The sequence below is a fragment of the Leucoraja erinacea genome, chromosome 13 (assembly GCF_028641065.1).
Source record: "Leucoraja erinacea ecotype New England chromosome 13, Leri_hhj_1, whole genome shotgun sequence".
Taxonomy (NCBI): Eukaryota; Metazoa; Chordata; class Chondrichthyes; order Rajiformes; family Rajidae; genus Leucoraja; species Leucoraja erinaceus.
The window spans coordinates 34,450,578-34,469,342 of NC_073389.1; the positions used below are offsets into that span (position 1 = coordinate 34,450,578).

Here is an 18,765-nt window from a genome sequence, read left to right on the forward strand (position 1 = left end):
CCATGCCTCCATGCCTTCTGGGCATCAGACCTGGACGCCTCCTCAGCCGAGTTCGTCTATGGCTCGGCTTTGCGGGTACAAGGGGATTTCCTGCCGCGCCACCAGTGGTCAGGAGGTTTCGGCTTCGGCGGTGCTAGCCGACCTTCGTGAGCAGGTGGGCGAGCTATTCTCCGTCCCCACCTCCAGGCACAGGTCGGCCTCGGTGCATGTTCTGGTGTCATTACAGAATTGTGCTTGTTTTCCTTCGTAGGGACGTCCACCGCTCGCCGCTGCAGCAGGTTTATGAGGGGCCGTATAGGGTGCTGTGGACTGGGGTCGCCACATTCACGATGGACGTGGGCGGCCGGGAGCAGTTCGTCTCTGTTGGCTGCCTCAAGCCTGCGCACGTGGACGAGGACAGCCCTGTGGTCACAGCCACACCACGGCGTAGAGGTCATCCGCCGGCCGTTCTGTTGTCTCCTGCCCCTGTTGTTCCCGGCCCTGTTTCGCCGGCCCCCATTGTTACACCCGCCCCTTGTTCGCGTTTTTCACGTCCCTCCGGTTCGGTTCTGCCGGTCCCTGTTGTTACGCCCGTCCCGCGTTTGAGGACTACGCGTTCAGGCCATACCATTCGGCTCCCGGTGCGTTTCCGTAGCTCGGTTTCTGGGGGAGGGGGGGGGGGGGGCATGTAGCAGCGCCTGCTGGTGCGCGTCAGCATCGAACCCTCGGTCGGAAGCCATGCGCACGTGACTCTGGGGGGGGGGGGGGGTCGGGTTTTCGCGAAGTTTTGGGGCTTTCCCCGTCAGACATTCAAGGACCACCGTTGTGGTCGGTTGTGTTGTATTACTTGTATAGTCGGAGAATTGCGATTGTGAATAAATCCTTTTCAAAACCACCGATTATCGTTTTGCATCCACTAAAATCTCATGGGTCCCCCATACCTTGGAGTCCAGGTGCAGATTAGGTGGTGGGTGGTGCAGTACATAAATCACCCCCAACACATTCTCACAGCATAGTGAAGAAAGGTCTCGACTCGAAACGTCACCTACTTCCTTTGCCTCACCCGCTGAGTATCTCCAGCATTTTTGTCTACCTTCGATTTTCCAGCATCTGCCATTCCTTCTTAAACAACCCACAGTATAGGGGGGTTGCACGGAAGGTCATAGGGCTCGACACACGGAGCCGCTAAATCCAACTGGAAGACATCCGTTACTTACAGTAAATGTTATTAATGCTAGAAACGCGTACTTTCCTACCTGTTAAAAACCGCCAAAATGTTGAATTTTTGCGCTGAAAAAAATTGTGGGAGTCTGGGTAAGTGTGAGAGACATGTACCCAACTTTAGAATTCCAAACGTGAAGCGATGAAGGTATAGAGAAGCGAGAACTGAAGGAACTACAGCAGCTAAAGTGCTTGGTAAACATTGAAAATATTGGGAATTATCGCGTTTGCTCACTGCATTTAATCGTAAGGCATTATTTGTGTTTTTTCTTGATTCCTTTGGTATCTAAAAATTCTCAGAAGTGATAAATCTGGCTGTAAATTTTTCTTCAGATGCGTTTTCATTTTGTATGTAAAAACGCACGAGAACCATGGGCGATTTAAAAAAATTACAGCCAGATTTATCACTTCTGAAACTTTTTAGATGCCAAAGGAATCAAGAAAAAACACAAATAATGCCTTACTTGATGAAATGCAGTGAGCAAACGGCCAATGTTCGCCAAGCACTCTGGCTGTTGTTGTCACTTCAGCTCTTGTTTCTATCTACCGTCATTTCTCCTCACTTTTGGAATTCTGAAGTATGCTAAATGTCTCTCACGCTTATCCCGATTTCCATAATTATTTACAGGCAAAAATTGACAATTTCAGCGGGTTTTAACGGGCCCGTTACACTGGAAACAATGGTATGTGCCTACCTGCAGTACATCGCGTGTAATCCATTTGGAGCGTAGCAACAGTACGGGTCATGGGTCGTGAAACCTCCCTATAGTGGTGTGTCTTTGAGTGTTGTAGCCTCACACCTGCAGGAACACAGGTTCAATTCCAACTGCTGTCACGAATTAATCTGCACTTTCTGTGATTGTGTAGGTTTCCAGTTCCCTCCTATATGCCAAAGACATGCTCAGACTTGGCTACACTAATTTAAGTAGTGGTGTAGGTTAATGGCAAAAAAAGAATCAAGCACGATTGGCTTTTCCAAGTACCCTGGTACATGTGACAATAATATACCAGTGCAAATAAGGGAAGGCATGGAACTTATGGAATTGTTCCCTTGCAAGCCTCATGAACCCAAGGGACAAATTGGCGCTTTCTGTGCCATTGCAGATAACGTTGTAATCATCAAAATTGTTTACATTTCCCCGTGCAGAGAATTGGAACGCTGCATTACTGTTGCCAACTCAAGTTTGTTGTCTTCTAACCAAAGATAATAGAATCAAGTATCTTTGCTTGTAAAGATTGATTGGATGAGCCTTTCCTTTCCCGCCGACTACAAGGTGGGTTCCTTCCGTTTCTGACGGAAACATTTCCTCGGCGCACAGGCCGGACCAAAGGCCGGACTGGTTTCGAAGCTGAACCGTGCAATCGGCTTCCGGTGCTGCCCAGGACGGGCAGACGGTGCCGGTGCCTGGTGACGCGGGGCAGGGGCGGGCATCACTATGGCGGCTGAGAGCAAGTCGAATGCGCTGACGCGCAGACCGGTGCTGCTTAGCAAGATCGAGGGCTCACAGGACGTGGTGAACATGGCAGCGATCATCCCCAAGGAGGACGGCGTTATCAGCGTCAGTGAGGACAGGTTGGCGTCGGGGCGGACGGGGGCGAGGGAGGACGGGGGAGCGAGCAAGTATCGGGGCGATTGGATTGTGGGGAGGGGACAGATGGGGTGAGGAGGGAAGAGGTGGTGAGTGTCAGGGCAGGTGTGGTGTGGAGGGAAGAGGTGGTGAGAGACAGGGTGGATGGGATGCGGAGGGAAGAGGTGGAAGTGAGGGTCGGCGGATGGGGTGTGGAGGGAAGAGGTGGAGGCAGGAGTTGGTGGATGGGGTGAGGAGGAAATAAGCATAGGTGGGATTCAGCGGATGGGCTGAGGAGATGGAGGTGAGAATCAGAATGGATGGGTGTGAGGAGGTGAGCATCAGGGCGGATGGGCTGAGGAGGGTGGAGGTGACAGGTGTAGGTGAGAGCTGGATAGGGTGAGGAGGAAAGGGGTGGAGACGGGTAGCATGAGGAAGTAAGAGGAGGAGGTGAGAGTCAGTGCAGATGGGGTGAGGAGGGAAGATGTGGAGGCAAGAGTCGGGATGGGTAGGGATTGGGTGAAGCAGGGCATGGGGTTAGGAGATCTTGCATTTGACGGGGCTGGGCTGGGCTATGAAGTGGAGGATGGGAAGAGTTGAAGTGTGTATAATAATAGGCAACGGTTCTGATATGTGACCTGCATTGTGTGGTGGGGGTCTAGTTTTTACTTTTAGAGATACAGCATGGGAGCAGGCCCTTCGGCACACTCAGCCTGTGCCAACCAGCAATCACCCATACAATAGTTCTGTCCTACATATTAAGAACAATTTACAGAAGCTAGTTAACCTACACACCTACACAGCTGTGGAATGCAGGAGGAAACCGGAGCACCTGGAGAAAACCCATATGGTTACCGGGCGAATATGCAAACTCCATTCAGACGGTACCTGTAGTTATGAGTCAACCTGGTTCTTTGGCGCTAGTGTTGGGGTGAGAGGAAGGCATGGCATGGGGTTAAGCAATAGAGAAATGAGGTTGGTGCACAGGGTGCTGGGGGAGCTGTGAGGGTTGCGCACAAGAGAGGTTGATGCATGTGCTAGGAAGATGGGATGGGATGGGAAGGAGCCTTGTTGTTGTAGTTGAAAATTGGAGAGGACAAGAATCTCCATCTCTTTGCAAACTTAGGGATGAAGGCACAGGTGAGAAAATGTGTATCAGAAGTGGATGTGGCAATTGAGATAGTAAGATCAAATATGAAGGATTGGATAAAGTGCTCCGTGGAATTGGATAAACATGAGAGTGAACGTAGAAAATAGTTTTCAAAGCTATTAGATTTAGCTGAATATGGCCTTAACTGTAATAGTGGTGTAAGCAAATCAGTCATCCATTAATATGAAATGAAACTAAGAAATGAAGAGAGCATTTTCCAGGGAAGCTCAAGTATTTGACAGACTATTGCCTTGCCACCTGCTTTCAATTTTTTGTGGACTGCTGAATTTTCTGAGTTAAAAAATGCTGAATAGAAAAAAGTTAATATTTTGGTATGACTGCCCCTCATGACATTACTACTTCCAAAGCCATAATAAGTAAAATGTTGACTAGATACGAAATTCTATGTTAAAACGTAATTAGTTCTATTTCCCCTAAAATGTTGTGCTCACCAACTGCTTTGAAAATGGTGCTTTTAAAAATTGCGAACATTTGTTATTGTTGTTAAAAATACTACATGATGACTCCCAAAGAATCATGCTAACCAATGGATCCACTTGATTTCCAATCCCAGTGCAGACTGGGCTAAAACAACTCTCTTCACCTTCCTCGCTGCAATACAATACTTTGCCTCCAACAAACCTTGCCTGCTGAAGTGGAATTCTACTGCAGGAAAAATGGGAAACAGTTCAACCTCTTGTCACCTCTTTGCCAGAAGCAAGATCATCTCAACATCAGCTATTGATTTACAATATACTGGCATTACATGCAAACATAAAGTGGCTAACAAACATAAAGTGGTCCAAGTTATGGCCTGATACTGCATTCATCACTGGAAGCTCAAATGTTCAATTTTGTATCAGTTGTGTTTTCTTCGTCTGCTTGTTAAACCATTGGTTTTTTTTTAAATAGGACAAATCTGTGAATCTTTTTCCATCTGGTTGTGGTTTTGTTCTCTGTTATCCGAGCTGAAGTGATTTGTGTTTCTTCAGGAGTTGTATTAAGTGCTTCCTGAAACATCAGTTGGTCTTGTGCAAAGGGACCTAGTAATTATACCACAATGGGAATGGACAAATAAACAACCATCATCCTGCCAAGTCTGATGGCTGACTTTTGGTCTTTGAACGGTAATTTGGGCATCAGTCATGATTTCAACATGCTACATGAAAGGAAAATTAAATGATGACAACCTGTCATTGTTCCTGCACTGGTAGATTTTAACAAAACGTCCAATGGCAATCATTGTTTGAAAGTAGGAAAAGACCGATCAGCCCTTTGAATCCGTTTTGGTAATTGTATAGATTATATCTGAATGAAAGAAATACAAGGTTGCTGCAAAGATTTAAAGTTCATCAGAACTGTCTGTGGTTAGTGGAAAAACATCTGTTAATGGAAACATTTTTGTGGTAGCAGCAGGGGGTCTAAAAAAAATAAAACTGATGTCGAACCAGTTTATTTTTAATGGCAATAGTTCGACGTAAAGAAAAGCAGTCATGTACAAGTAGATAGAACATGGATAGAATGCCTTTATTGTCATTCAAACAAACAGAGGTTTGAACGAAATTTCGTTCCCTGCAGTCATAACAGCAAAATAAACATAACACACAATTAGCACAGTTTCACACACACATCCATGACAGTGAAACCCCAAACATCTCCTCACTGTGATGGAAGGCAAAAGTCTTATCTCTTCCCTGTTCTTTGTTCTTCTCCCGTGTTGAGGCGATCAAGGCTATTGATGTTAAAGTAGAGGGAAGAAACAATGTAAAGTGGATGAAAAAATTATGGAAAAACCAAAAAGAAAAGAAAAACACGCAGTTGACCCCATGAGACTGTTCGATCAGATTCCATATTTGAGAGAGGACAGAAGGTCTTGGTCTTCATTTAGGTTGTTAGTTTCAGGTAAAGCTGTAGGACTAGAGGTAAATTGACCTACCCAATAAATTGACTCTTGCAGGAGATAAGTAGATGGCAGTGCTTAATTCATGGTGTCCTTCAAATACGAATGATAGGTCTGTTTCCTCTGTTGGTCAATGACTTGCGTGATGGAATAAAAAGTGTTGGCATCATAAGCAGAATATATGGCAATGTTAAATTACAAATTATCTTGGGTGAATGGGTAAAGTTGTGACAAGTAGGTTCAACATAGAAAAATGGGAGCCATCTACTTTGGACATAAATAGAGGCAAAGTGGAGTACAAGGCAAGTAGCTAAAAGTCACAGGTCTGGAGAGCACGGATTGGTGAGGTTTGGGGTCAAGAGTCTTTTTCAGATAGTTTGCGGCGATGGGGGGGGGGGGAAGGGGAAGGAATGATGGAAAAGGCCTTTATTGACACAGCCAGTATATAAGAGTAAGAAGTTATGATGCAGCTACACAAAGCCTTGCTGTTCCCACACCTGAACATTAAGAGCATTTTTTGACACCCCACGAAGATTTACTGACTTTGGAGATGGTCTGATGTAAATTGATAAGAATCGGTTCAGGGCTTAAAATACAAGGAATAATTACACAATCCATAGTTGTATTCTTGTTTGCTAAATTAGGCCATGATTGAAGATTTTATGGGGAAACTGAAACTTAAAAAAAAGAGAAACATATTTTTGCTGATTTAGGAGTTTAGGCGTACAAAATCTTACACTAGTGCATCTGATGTCTGAAGGGATATGGGATAGAAGGGATTTAGTTGGGAGGTGGGAGAACACTCGAGGGACCAAATAGTTCATTCTGTTTTTGTGTTCCTATAATCTGCTTTTATATCCTGTCGGAATAGGTAATTTACAGTCTTGAAGCTTTCTATAGCCATTTAGAGAACATGCTCTGATTTCTCCCAATCTCAATGTCGACTGATTGGAAAAAAAAAGTGCTTGATCTACAGAAGAGAATGAGTTCTCTTTTGTCTCCTTGCAAATATTTTCTCTCAACCATGAAGAGCAAAATAGATGATCTGATGACTAATATTTCCATTTGTGGGAATTACAATGCTCATCATCTGTTAGGACTTGTTGAAAATGGCAGTTTATTATGTAATTGGAAATTAAATTGTGCATGTCCTGAGAATTTGTTAAGCTGTTATTTAAATGCATAACTTTTAAACTGGGCACTGTATTCAAAGTATATGCAAGCACAAGTTGCCATTGTCTCGGTCCTCTTATTCTCCTCTCCCACCTACCCACTTAAGTAATGAGATGGCTTGAAACATTTCAAACGGTTTATCTTTTGGCTGATTTAGAGGCAAAATCTGATCCAATGGTAAATGAATGAAGTACCTTTGTCAGAAAAACAGAATGTGAAGGCTATGAAAATGCTAAGTTGCATTTTACTTGGTTGATGCTAAGAAATTGCCAGAAGAATGAGTAGCAAACCTAGGTATTTGATAATTGAACTGGCCTGAATTGGAAATGTTGATTGTTTTAATGTTTTTTGTTGGTGATGTAATAAGAGCACAATTCTCATTTACATTGAGCAGATCATAGATTTTCAGCAAGTTCAGTTCAGTTGGTAGAAATCCAAGAATGTAGTGTTCTTTAAAACTGTGTAATATTTAGAGCTGAGCAATTGTATCAATTTATGAATGCTCTGTTCTCAGTGGGTTTCTCTTTCCGTGTCGCCACTGTTGTTTGTTATCTACGTTAATGGTTTGGATGACAATGTAGTTAACATTGTTAGTAAAGTTGCTGATGATGCCAAAACTGATGGTATAGTGGTGAGTGTGGAAGAATATTTAACTTTACAACAAGATCTAGATCAGTTGGGAGGGTGGACCAAGGAATGGAAAATAGAATTTATCTTTGACTAGTGGCACAATGTTGCAGCGGTAGAGATGCTGCCTTTGAACCTTCCCAGGGATGAGGATTCTAAAACTGGAAGGCTTAGCCTTATGGTGAGGGTTCTTGGGGGTAACCTTTCACTTGGAGGTAGTCTGTATCTGGAATGTGCTGCCAGAGGAGACTGTGGAAGCAAATACACTTATGAGGTTTAAAATACATTTGTGCAGAGGTATGGATAGGATGAGTTTGGATGGATATGAACCAAAAACAGGCAAATGGGACAAGCCTCGTAAGCAGTTTGAGCAGCATGGACAAGATGGCTCCAAGGACCTATGACTATTTACTGCGTTCCAGTTCAGTATGCACTTGCATTTTCAAGGCTTCCATTGCTTAACGCTTGATTGTTGCAGCTGTTCATTCGATGTTTGCAGAACATAAACTTCCGCTTCTACGATGTGTCACACGTCCTGTGCACAGCAAATCGTAAACACAACTGAAATGTTAATTTCACATCCTTGTTCGAAAGTTTATTCCCCTTTGGGGTGGGGGAAACAAAACTGAAAACGGAATCAGTTCATTGCACTCTTACTTTTGAAGCAGACGGTTATGGGTTCAAGTTGTACTCTAGAGATATGTATAAGAATCTCAGCTGCCCATCTAACATAATACCAAACAGTACCCCACTTCAGAGGCTCTATCCAGTATGAGATGTCAAATCAAGTCACAGTTCCATGAGGTGAATGTCCGAGTGCCTTATGGCACTATTTTGAGAAAGAAGAGGGAAGTTCTTTCCAGTGATTTGACCCAGGTTTTTTCCTCAATCAGCATTACTTTTGCAGCATAATTTAGACCTTTTATCTTTACTGTCCACAGATGTGTTCTCCGTTTTCTTTTGAGTTTACAATAATTACCACATTTGAGGTATTTTATTATCTGAAAGGTAAATTGACCTAAGATTGTGAAATATACTGTGCGAATGGAAGTCCCTTTCCCTTGGGTCCTGTTTTTGATCAAACAAAAAAGGCTTGAAGAAGCTGTTAATTCTCCACTGCGACAGGATTTATTTACTGGAGAAAATAACTCGATTAATCTCAGTGACTTCTAGAGATGGTTCCTTTGAACTCTGAGACTGAGTGTGCGGCCTATGAAACCGTTGACCTTGATTTCGCTACAGAAGAGATAACAGCCTAAATTACTTGTGGTTTTGCTAACAAATCATTCAATGGTAAAACACTGAATGCACAGAACAAACCTAAATTAAACAAACAAAGTTTAGGTCGGATCCTTACAAATAGCATAATCAATGATAGTGAAAGCTACATAGTACAATCAGTTTATTCTAAGTAAATCAATAACACAGAGAAACTTGCAGAGTTGAAATTCAGTCATATGAGATAGAATTGTGTGGTGATATAATAGAATACTTAATTTTAATCCCTATTTTACGTGTTACTACAAACTAGTCCATAGCAATTAGTGCTTCTGGTTTAACCTAATAAATGGCAGGTGGATTGCCAATCCACTCAGTAATCCTGTCATTCACCTGCATAAAAGATGACCAGCACAACCCAGTGGAAGACTTTTTTATTTTTGTCATGTTGCATGCAGGGGTGCAATGAAACAGCATTTTGATTTCGGGCTTCAATAACTTTTGAGCAAGGGAAATTGACATCTTGCTTCAAACACAATTTCAATTACTTCAGTTAGTTCTGCCCACAGTTTGCAAAACAAAGCCTAAATATTTGGGTGAAAAATTTAGATGTCTGTCACACAAAATGAATTTAAAGTGATCAGCGAAAAGAGTTTGCTGAAAATCAGGGTTAAAAAAACTGGGAAATTGTTTATTTTCCACAGATGTAGAAATGAAAAACCTTTTAAATTGCAGTGAAGGAGTGGCATGGAGGAAATGATGGGTATGTGTTTGGGTGGCAACTGAGAGATTGAATGACTTGTAGTGGTGAATGCGTATTAATTGCCTAGTTATATCAGGAAGAGATGTTACTAGGAGAAGACTGCGAATAAAAAGTGGCAAAAAGTAACACTGGAACTGAGTTACAAGCATTTGCAGTTGTTGGAAATCTAATATAAAAATGCCTTGATTACTCCTTATCCCATCCTGCCTCTTACATGGCAGCCTTCCCTTACTCTCTATTTCTCTGGTTTCACCACATCTGCTTCCAGGATTAGGCTTTCAATTCCAGGACACCTGAGGTGTTCTCTTTCTTTAGTAAATGTAGTTTCACTCCACCTCTGGTTGGCGGATGCCTCGCCCGTGTCTCCTCTGCATCCCAGTAGTTCTGCTCTTGCTCATTCAATTCCCCAATTTTAAGTTCTACCCCCTCCTCTCTCCTGTGCCCCCTTCCCCGCCCAATCCCCTTCTCATTAACTCCTTTCCGTTTCCTTTACATATCATTCCCCTTCTGTTCTTATCTGATACCATTTTGTCGCCTTTTCATATCTGCCATTTGTCACTTCACCATTTTCTAATTAAACCCTTCTTGTCTGTATCCACCTATGAATTGCCAGACTTTGTCCTGCCCACACCTTTTTTCCAGTTTTCTTCCACCTTCTGCAATGTCTGATAAGGGTTCTGAATGGAAACGGCACCTATCAATTCCCCCCACAGACGCTGCCTGACCCGCTGAGTTACTGCAGCAATTTGTGATCTGCCTGAGACTCCAGCATCTGCAGTTTCTTGTATCACCGTAAAAGAATGCTCAGCAGGTCAGACAGCATCCGTGGAGAAGGTAGAATTTAGTTAATGTTCCTGGTAGATCTTCTGGTGCAAACTAGAAAGACTGATCATCTGAAATTAGTTGAGTTCCAAAGGATGCAAGGTTCCCAGTCAAAAGTTATTATTTGGCAATAGTTTTGTTTTGTCGGAAGAGTGTAAGAGACCAAAGACCGATTAGTGGCATGAGGAATTAAAGTGACAGACCACTGGATACCCTTGGTCATAGAATTGAGATGTACTGCAAAGCATTTTCTAAGTCTACGTTTGACATTGAGGAAAGCACACTGTGAGTGTTGATTGCAATATAGTAAATTGGAATAATTACATGCAAAAAAAAAACTGCTTCATCTGGAAGGTTGATTGGAAGGGAAGAATTAAATCCCTGGTTGATTGGAAGGGAAGAATTAATGTTGCATCTTCAGTGGTTGTGGCAGAGAGCTGATGTTCGTTTTCTGTGGGGTAGTGATCTGTTTGCTACACAACAGCACTGCCACTGTGAACAGCGTCTTTACACTGGTTAAAAATTAAGTCTCATTTCTTGAAGTTAAGTTTTAACACTGAACAGTGGCTGAATGGGAGAAGCCAGAGGGTAATGGTGGATGGCTGTTTATCGGGTTGGAGGCAGGTGACTAGTGGGGTGCCTCAGGGATCTGTGTTGGGTCCTTTGTTGTTTGTCATGTACATCAATGATCTGGATGAAGGTGTGGTAAATTGGATTAGTAAGTATGCAGATGATACCAAGATAGGGGGTGTTGTGGATAATGAAGAGGATTTCCAAAGTCTACAGAGGGATTTAGGCCATTTGGAAAATGGGCTGAAAGATGGCAGATGGAGTTTAATGCTGATAAATGTGAGGTGCTACACCTTGGCAGGACAAATCAAAATAGGACGTACATGGTAAATGGTAGGGAATTGAAGAATACAGTTGAACAGAGGGATCTGGGTATAACCGTGCATAGTTCCTTGAAGGTGGAATCTCATATAGATAGGGTGGTAAAGAAAGCTTTTGGTATGCTAGCCTTTATAAATCAGAGCATTGAGTATAGAAGCTGGGATGTAATGTTAAAATTGTACAAGGCATTGGTGAGGCCAAATCTGGAGTATGGTGTACAATTTTGGTCGCCAAATTATAGGAAGGATGTCAACAAAATAGAGAGAGTACAGAGGAGATTTACTAGAATGTTGCCTGGGTTTCAGCAACTAAGTTACAGAGAAAGGTTGAACAAGTTAGGGCTTTATTCTTTGGAGCGCAGAAGGTTAAGGGGGGACCTGATAGAGGTCTTTAAAATGATGAGAGGGATAGACAGAGTTGATGTGGACAAGCTTTTCCCTTTGAGAATAGGGAAGATTCAAACAAGAGGACATGACTTCAGAATGAAGGGACAGAAGTTTAGGGGTAATATGAGGGGGAACTTCTTTACGCAGAGAGTGGTGGCGGTGTGGAATGAGCTCCCAGTGGAAGTGGTGGAGGCAGGTTCATTGGTATCATTTAAAAATAAAGTGGATAGGCATATGGATGAGAAGGGAATGGAGGGTTATGGTACGAGTGCAGGCAGGTGGGACTAAGGGGAAAAAAATTTGTTCGGCATGGACTTGTAGGGCCGAGATGGCCTGTTTCCGTGCTGTAATTGTTATATGGTTATATGGTTATAAGTTGTCGAAGATTTTAAGGGCCTGGAACTGTGAAATGTCGTGTTTGAGTCCAAATCTCTTTATTTGAAAAGAAAGAAGCTTAAATTCGATTTATTTGAAGTTTTTTGCTTTCCAAAACCATTTAAAATTGTAATGAAGTCATATCAATAATGACAGGAGCATCCAGAGCAATTATTGGCGTTTGAATTTCCTTGTTCAACCAAAATGTCAGTGTTAATGTTCATGGGAATGAGCTTCACAAATCAAACAGGTAGTACTTTTCTACCTGCTCCCTTTAATTACTGGTGAGATTGTTGAGCTATGGTTCACAAATGTCATTGACCCTCCATAAACGACGGTAATCATTGTGTGGTAGTAATGAATGACAAAATCCTTAGCCAACCGCTCATAACTAAAGAGCACTTTTGAGGACGGATATTATGTAATGATTCTATAATGCACTTCACCATCTTCAAATCCGAGGTTTAATGGAATACACATGCCCGTAAGAGTGCAATTGCATCAGTGTTAAAGCTTAATGTCTTATTGAAGAAAGTAGCCTGTTTGATAGGTGATCCCTCAACATTTTAAATTATTTATTACTTTGCAAATTGTGGCTGCTTGCCAAGATGCTATTAAATACTACCTATTAAGGCAAGGAGAAAGATTCATGAGAGTACGGCTATCAACAGTTTCCTCTCAAATCATAATACCTCCTGGCTTGGAAGTATATTATTGTTCTTCATCTCCAACACTATTGACAATACCACTGCTGTAGTAGAGCGAATCTGGAGGACAAATAGTGAACTGTTCGCATCTTTTGCCTCCACTCCAGAAGCACAATCACTCCAGCATCCATTATTGAATGGCAGTACACTGACAGTATTTTGTAATCAAGCTCGCTGGTCATCACACAGGAGAGTGACCCTTGCTTGCAGCAATCATCTATTGAACAAAGATTTTCTAATAACCAATCTAAATGAAGGAGCATCCTTGCGTCTCTTTGTAGGACATGAAGCCCAGGATCATTGGCGAAAGAAACATGACCTACCCACCCATCACGTGATGATGTCTTTAGCTCCCATGTTGGTATAATCAACTACCTGATAACCCACAGAACATATAAGCAAGTTTTTCCTTTTCCTAATCGGCCACCATTCAGATAATAGTCTACTTCCTGTTCTTGCCACCAAAGTGGATAACCTCACATTTAACCACATTATACTGCATCTGCCATGCATTTGCCCACTCACCCAACCTATCCAAGTCACCTTGCAGCCTCCTAGCATCCTCCTCACAGCTAACACTGCCCCCCAGCTTTGTGTCATCCGCAAACTTGGAGATGTTTAATTGCCTCCTGAATGCAGATATAAGAGAGCGCTCAGCACCTAGTCTTTCCTCCAGTCTTTCCATCACCTTTGGAAACTTTTATCAACATGAGGACCTAAAGATGTGCCAATGAAAGTCAAAGAAGCCATTATGAGACTGAGAAATAAGAATACAACTGTTAAAGACATCAGCCAAATGTTAAGCATACCAAAATGAACTGTTTGGAACATCATTAAGAAGAAAGAGAGCACTGATGAGCTTACTAATTGCTAAGGGACTGGCAGGTCAAGGAAGACCTCCGCAGCTGATGACAGAAGAATTGTCTCTATAATAAAGAAAAACCCCAAAAGCCTGGCCGAGAGATCAGAAACACTCTTCAGGTGTGTGGATATGTCAATTACCACTGTCCGCAGAAGACTTCATGAACAGAAATACAGTCTACACTGCAAGATGCAAACCACTGGTTAGTGGCAATGGCAAAAATAGGATGTCTAGGTTACAGTTTGCCAAGAAGTACTGAAAAGAGTGACCACAGTTCTGGAAAAAGGTCTTGTGGACTGATGAGATGATCAACATATCAGAGTGATGGCAAGAGCAAAGTATGGAGGAGAGAAGGAACTGCCCAATATCCAAACCATACCACCTCATCTGTGAAACACGCTGGAGGGGGTGTTATGGCCTGGGCATGTATGGCTGCTGAAGGTACTGGCTCACTTATCTTCATTGATGATACAACTACTAATGATAGTAGCATAATGAATTCTGAAGTGTATAGACACATCCTATCTGCTCGTTCAAATAAATACCTCAAAACTCATTGGCCGGCGGTTCATTCTACAATAAGACAATGATCCCAAACATACTGTTAAAGCAACAAAAGAGTCTTTCAAAGCTAAAAAATTGTAAATTCTTCAGCAAACAAGTCAATCACCCAATCTGAACCCAATTGAGCATGGCTTTTATATGCTGAAGATGAAAACTGAAGGGGGACTGGCCCAAAAACAAGCATAAGCTAAAGATGGCTGCAATACAGGCCTGGCAGAGCAACACCAGAGAAGACATCCAGCAACTGGTGACGTCCATGAATCGCAGACTTTGCATGCAAAGGATATGCAACAAAGTACTAAACATGACTACTTTCATGTACATGATATTGCTGTGTCCCAAACATTATAGTCCCCTGAAATTTGGGGGGGGGGGGTGGATCTATGTATAAACACTGCTGGTAATTTCTATATAGTGAAATCGAAATGTATAAAAATGGCCTTTATTAAAATCTGACAATGTGCACTTTAACCACATGTGATTTTTTTTTTTTTTTTTTCACAAATCTCAAATTGTGGAGTACAGAGGCAAATAAATAAATGATGGTTCTTTGTCCCAAACATTATGGATGGCACTGTAGCTGGAGGGGACTAAATCCTTGCAGAGTTCCGTATGGAACTTTGTGCATGTCCTTTATTTAGAGAACTTGATATTGAGAGTTTGCGGGTTATTGTGATCCTATGATCTCCTGACTGATGGCATCTGCAAAAACTAGTAACTCCCCTTGCAAATAGGTTTTTTGGGATGTAGAACAACAAGTAAGAATTTACCTTTGATTTATTTTGTCCTTTAACATTTTTTAATGAAGTAATTAATGTGATAATGTAATTCTTTTTCTAGAACAATTCGAGTGTGGATAAAGAGAGACAGTGGTCAATATTGGCCGAGCGTTTACCACTCAATGACGAGTAAGTTTGCGTTTCTAAAAATACCATGCAATAATGCAGGTTTAGATTCTGAATTGATTGAAATTAAAGTTTAAGGTATACTTCTGAAAACATTCTGTCCATCATTCAGTTTTCAAAGCTATTAATTTGTTTTTGAAGTATTTTTGATTTGGTTTCTAAACAACTATGGCCTAAATATCTGGCACAGTGACTATTTTTCAGCTAGAAATGGGTTAATGACCATGACAATCCAGGGCAGCAGGATGAAAATATTTTAGAATATGTTTGCAGATGGGTCTTGAGGACCATCTGACAGATAAGTTCACAGACAGGTTTTCTGACAGGCTCTTTTTGCCAGAGGAGAAACATAGAAAATTGGTGCAGGAGTAGGCCATTCGACCCTTCGAGTCTGCACCGCCATTCGATATGAGCATGGCTGATCATCCAACTCAGTATCCCATACCTGCCTTCGCTCCATACCACCTGATCCCTTTAGCCACAAGGGCCACATCTATCTCCCTCTTAAATATAGCCAAATGAACTGGCCTCAACTACCTTCTGTGGCAGAGAATTCCACAGATTCACCACTCTCTGTGTAAAAAATTATTTTCTCATCTCGGTCCTAAAAGACTTCCCTCTTATCCTTAAACTGTGACCCCTAGTTCTGGACTTCCCCAACATCGGGAATAATCTTCCTGCATCTAGCCTGTTCAACCGCTTAAGAATTTTGTAAGTTTCTTTAAGATCCCCCCTCAATCTTCTAAATTCTAGCGTGTACAAGCCGAGTCTATCCAGTCTTTCTTCATATGAAAGTCCTGCCATCCCAGGAATCAGTCTGGTGAACCTTCTCTGTACTCCCTCTATGGCAAGAATGTATTTCCAATGCTGCTGGCTATATGTCGACAAAGAAGAAAACCAGAAATGCTCACTTGGGCCTCTGTCAATCTGTTTATTATGTCCCTTTTTTTATGGAAACTGATTCAAGAACAACTTGAATTGATGGGAGGACTCTGTTGTTCTTGCTGCTCCAGTTAATATTCACATATCATCTTAATTGCAAAATCTTTAAATTACTTCACTCGACTATCTAAGAATGAACTTGTGCCTCCATCATTACAATTCTTGCCACAACCTCAGGCTCATAAAATATGAAGTCTTGCATTCATATCTTGGCTGAGCCCTCTGTTATGTATTGCTTTATTATTTATTGTGGTGCCGCCTTATGGCTCCCACAGGATGGGCTCAAACCTGATCTCTGGTGCTGTTTTCTGGTGTTTGTACCTCCTGCTGTAACCACATCCAATTTTCTGCCATGTTAGTTACCTGGGCTAGATTAACCCCTTATGTAAATAAATAGTAAATACATCAAAACATTTTTGAGCTTCTGAGGCCACAAGGCTACAGATAAATAAGAGGAGGGATTGGAATTGGTGAGATACCTCTTTTGATGGCATAGACTTGATGGCCCACATACATTTTTGTATTAATAAATAAATATTCCTGCTCCTGACCATGTAGCAGTTCTCCTTGATTTAATGTTCACTGACATTTTTATTGGCGGTGGTTTGCTCTTCAAAACTGCCAACATCTCTTTCTTTCAATCATCTATGCCCATCTCATCTTTCTTTAAAAAATCTCTGTCCATTACTCCTGGAATCTTATAATACTGAAGGAAGCCTTTCTGGTCATTTGCTCTCAGGGTTTTGAAAGGTTATCCAATGAATTAAAGCCCCTTCATTCCACTATCCCTTCTTGCATTCCCATCCTGAAGCCCATTTACTCATGGGTCTGTGAACATTTGGTGGAAATCCAAATGTTGATGCACACTATTGATTGTTGATTCATGTATTGTAAGTGTATCATCCTGCAATGTTTCAAACAAAAACAACTGGTGTCTCAGTGAAATTGTGGAGGCACTGAAAATGATTGAACATTCTGCATGCGTCTCGATACAATGTTGCTATGTCAGCTGAGGAGAAATAATTTATTGCCTCCCCATGGCATACTTTGTTGTCTAATGTTGGTAAGTCATCTATTTTGTTAAGTACTCAGTGACTAGATGCTGCAATGGATTTAACTTCTGGCTGCTTTGACCTGCCTTTTAGCCAGCAGGATGGTGTGCATTTCCTGAAGGCTTAACTGAAGTTATGCACATTATTGGGCTGGTTAGGGTTTAAACTCAAACTCAAAAAGAAGAGAGAGACGTTAATATAAGCACTTAAACCCCTGTCTCACGGTGCGAGTCCACCCACGAGTGATCCCGAGTTTAAAACAAATCAAACTCGTGGTAATCACATAGAATTAATGTAGCGGGAACGTCGGAACACGTAACGCTAACGGCAGGTACTCAGGAAACTTGTTAACTCGTGAAAATCTTTCAACATGATGAAAGATTTCCACGAGTCAAATTTACTCTTGAAGTAAAAATTTTTAACTTTTAAACTCGTTGTAAGAGCGTAGTAGCCCGTGAGTTTACCGTAGTGACTTGTGAGTCTACAGTGGGCACTCTTTAACTCAGCGGGCCAGGCAGCATCTCTGGAGAGAAGGAATGGGTGACGGGATGACGTTTCCAAAATTCTGCTGCGTCTTTGTGTTACTCCAGCACTGTGTGTTCACTTTTTGTTAACCAGCATCTGCCAATTCTTGTGTATGACATTATTTGTATCCGTGGCAGTTGATTATCGCTCCCTTCAGTTTCCCAGGGGGTCGGAACGGGACTGGATTTGTGAGGAAAAGGAGGGGAGGTGAGGTGAGGTGGGGACGGGAATCGGGGGGGGGGGGTTGGGGTAACTTAGTACGGGAGACAAGTGTAGGAGAGGTGTGCTGACTGTGTGGGCAGACACTTTGGTAGTGATTACCCATGGGGTTCACTGCCGAGGACTTCATAATACAGAGAGCATTATAAACAGTGGAGCGATTAACCCTGGAAAGGGGGGGAGACTTCTCTCTGAGTTGGACCCAGGAAAATGAAGCAGGCTCACGTAGACCATATAACATATAACCATATAACAATTACAGCACGGAAACAGGCCATCTCGACCCTTCTAGTCCATGCCGAACACGTATTCTCCCCTAGTCCCATACACCTGCGTTCAGGCCATAACCCTCCATACCTTTCCTGTCCATATAACTATCCAATTTATTTTTAAATGATAAAAACGAACCTGCCTCCACCACCTTCACTGGAAGCTCATTCCACACAGCCACCACTCTCCGAGTAAAGAAGTTCCCCCTCATGTTACCCCTAAACCTCTGTCCCTTAATTCTCAAGTCATGTCCCCTTGTTTGAATCTTCCTTACTCTCAGTGGGAAAAGCTTATCCACGTCAACTCTGTCTATCCCTCTCATCATTTTAAAGACCTCTATCAAGTCCCCCCTTAAACTTCTGCGCTCCAAAGAATAAAGCCCTAACTTGTTCAACCTTTCTCTGTAACTTAGTTGCTGAAACCCAGGCAACATTCTAGTAAATCTCCTCTGTACTCTCTCTATTTTGTTGACATCCTTCCTACAATTAGGCGACCAAAATTGTACACCATACTCCAAAATTATTCACTTAATATTTTCTTGAAGTTATTAACGATAAATGGATGGGAAGGGTTTACAGGGCTATGGGCCACATGCAGGCAAATAGGACTACCCCAAGACGCCAACTTGGAATAGCACGGCCAAGCT

At 42.3% G+C, this 18,765-nt stretch overlaps 1 protein-coding gene across 3 annotated transcripts in view; it reads left to right on the forward strand.

Annotated features, from left to right (window-relative positions):
- The first annotated feature begins 2,582 nt into the window (after nt 1-2,582).
- The window catches only part of wdfy2 (WD repeat and FYVE domain containing 2), a 41,834-nt gene continuing 25,651 nt past the window's right edge, over nt 2,583-18,765 (forward strand). Inside the window, exons 1-2 of one of the 3 annotated variants that reach the window (XM_055644879.1) lie at nt 2,583-2,773; nt 15,047-15,114. In XM_055644879.1, coding sequence (XP_055500854.1) covers nt 2,637-2,773; nt 15,047-15,114 — 205 coding nt within the window. In that variant the 5' untranslated portion in view covers nt 2,583-2,636. The remainder of the gene's footprint in view (nt 2,774-15,046; nt 15,115-18,765) is intronic. The other 2 variants (XM_055644878.1, XM_055644880.1) reach the window with 2 other exon arrangements.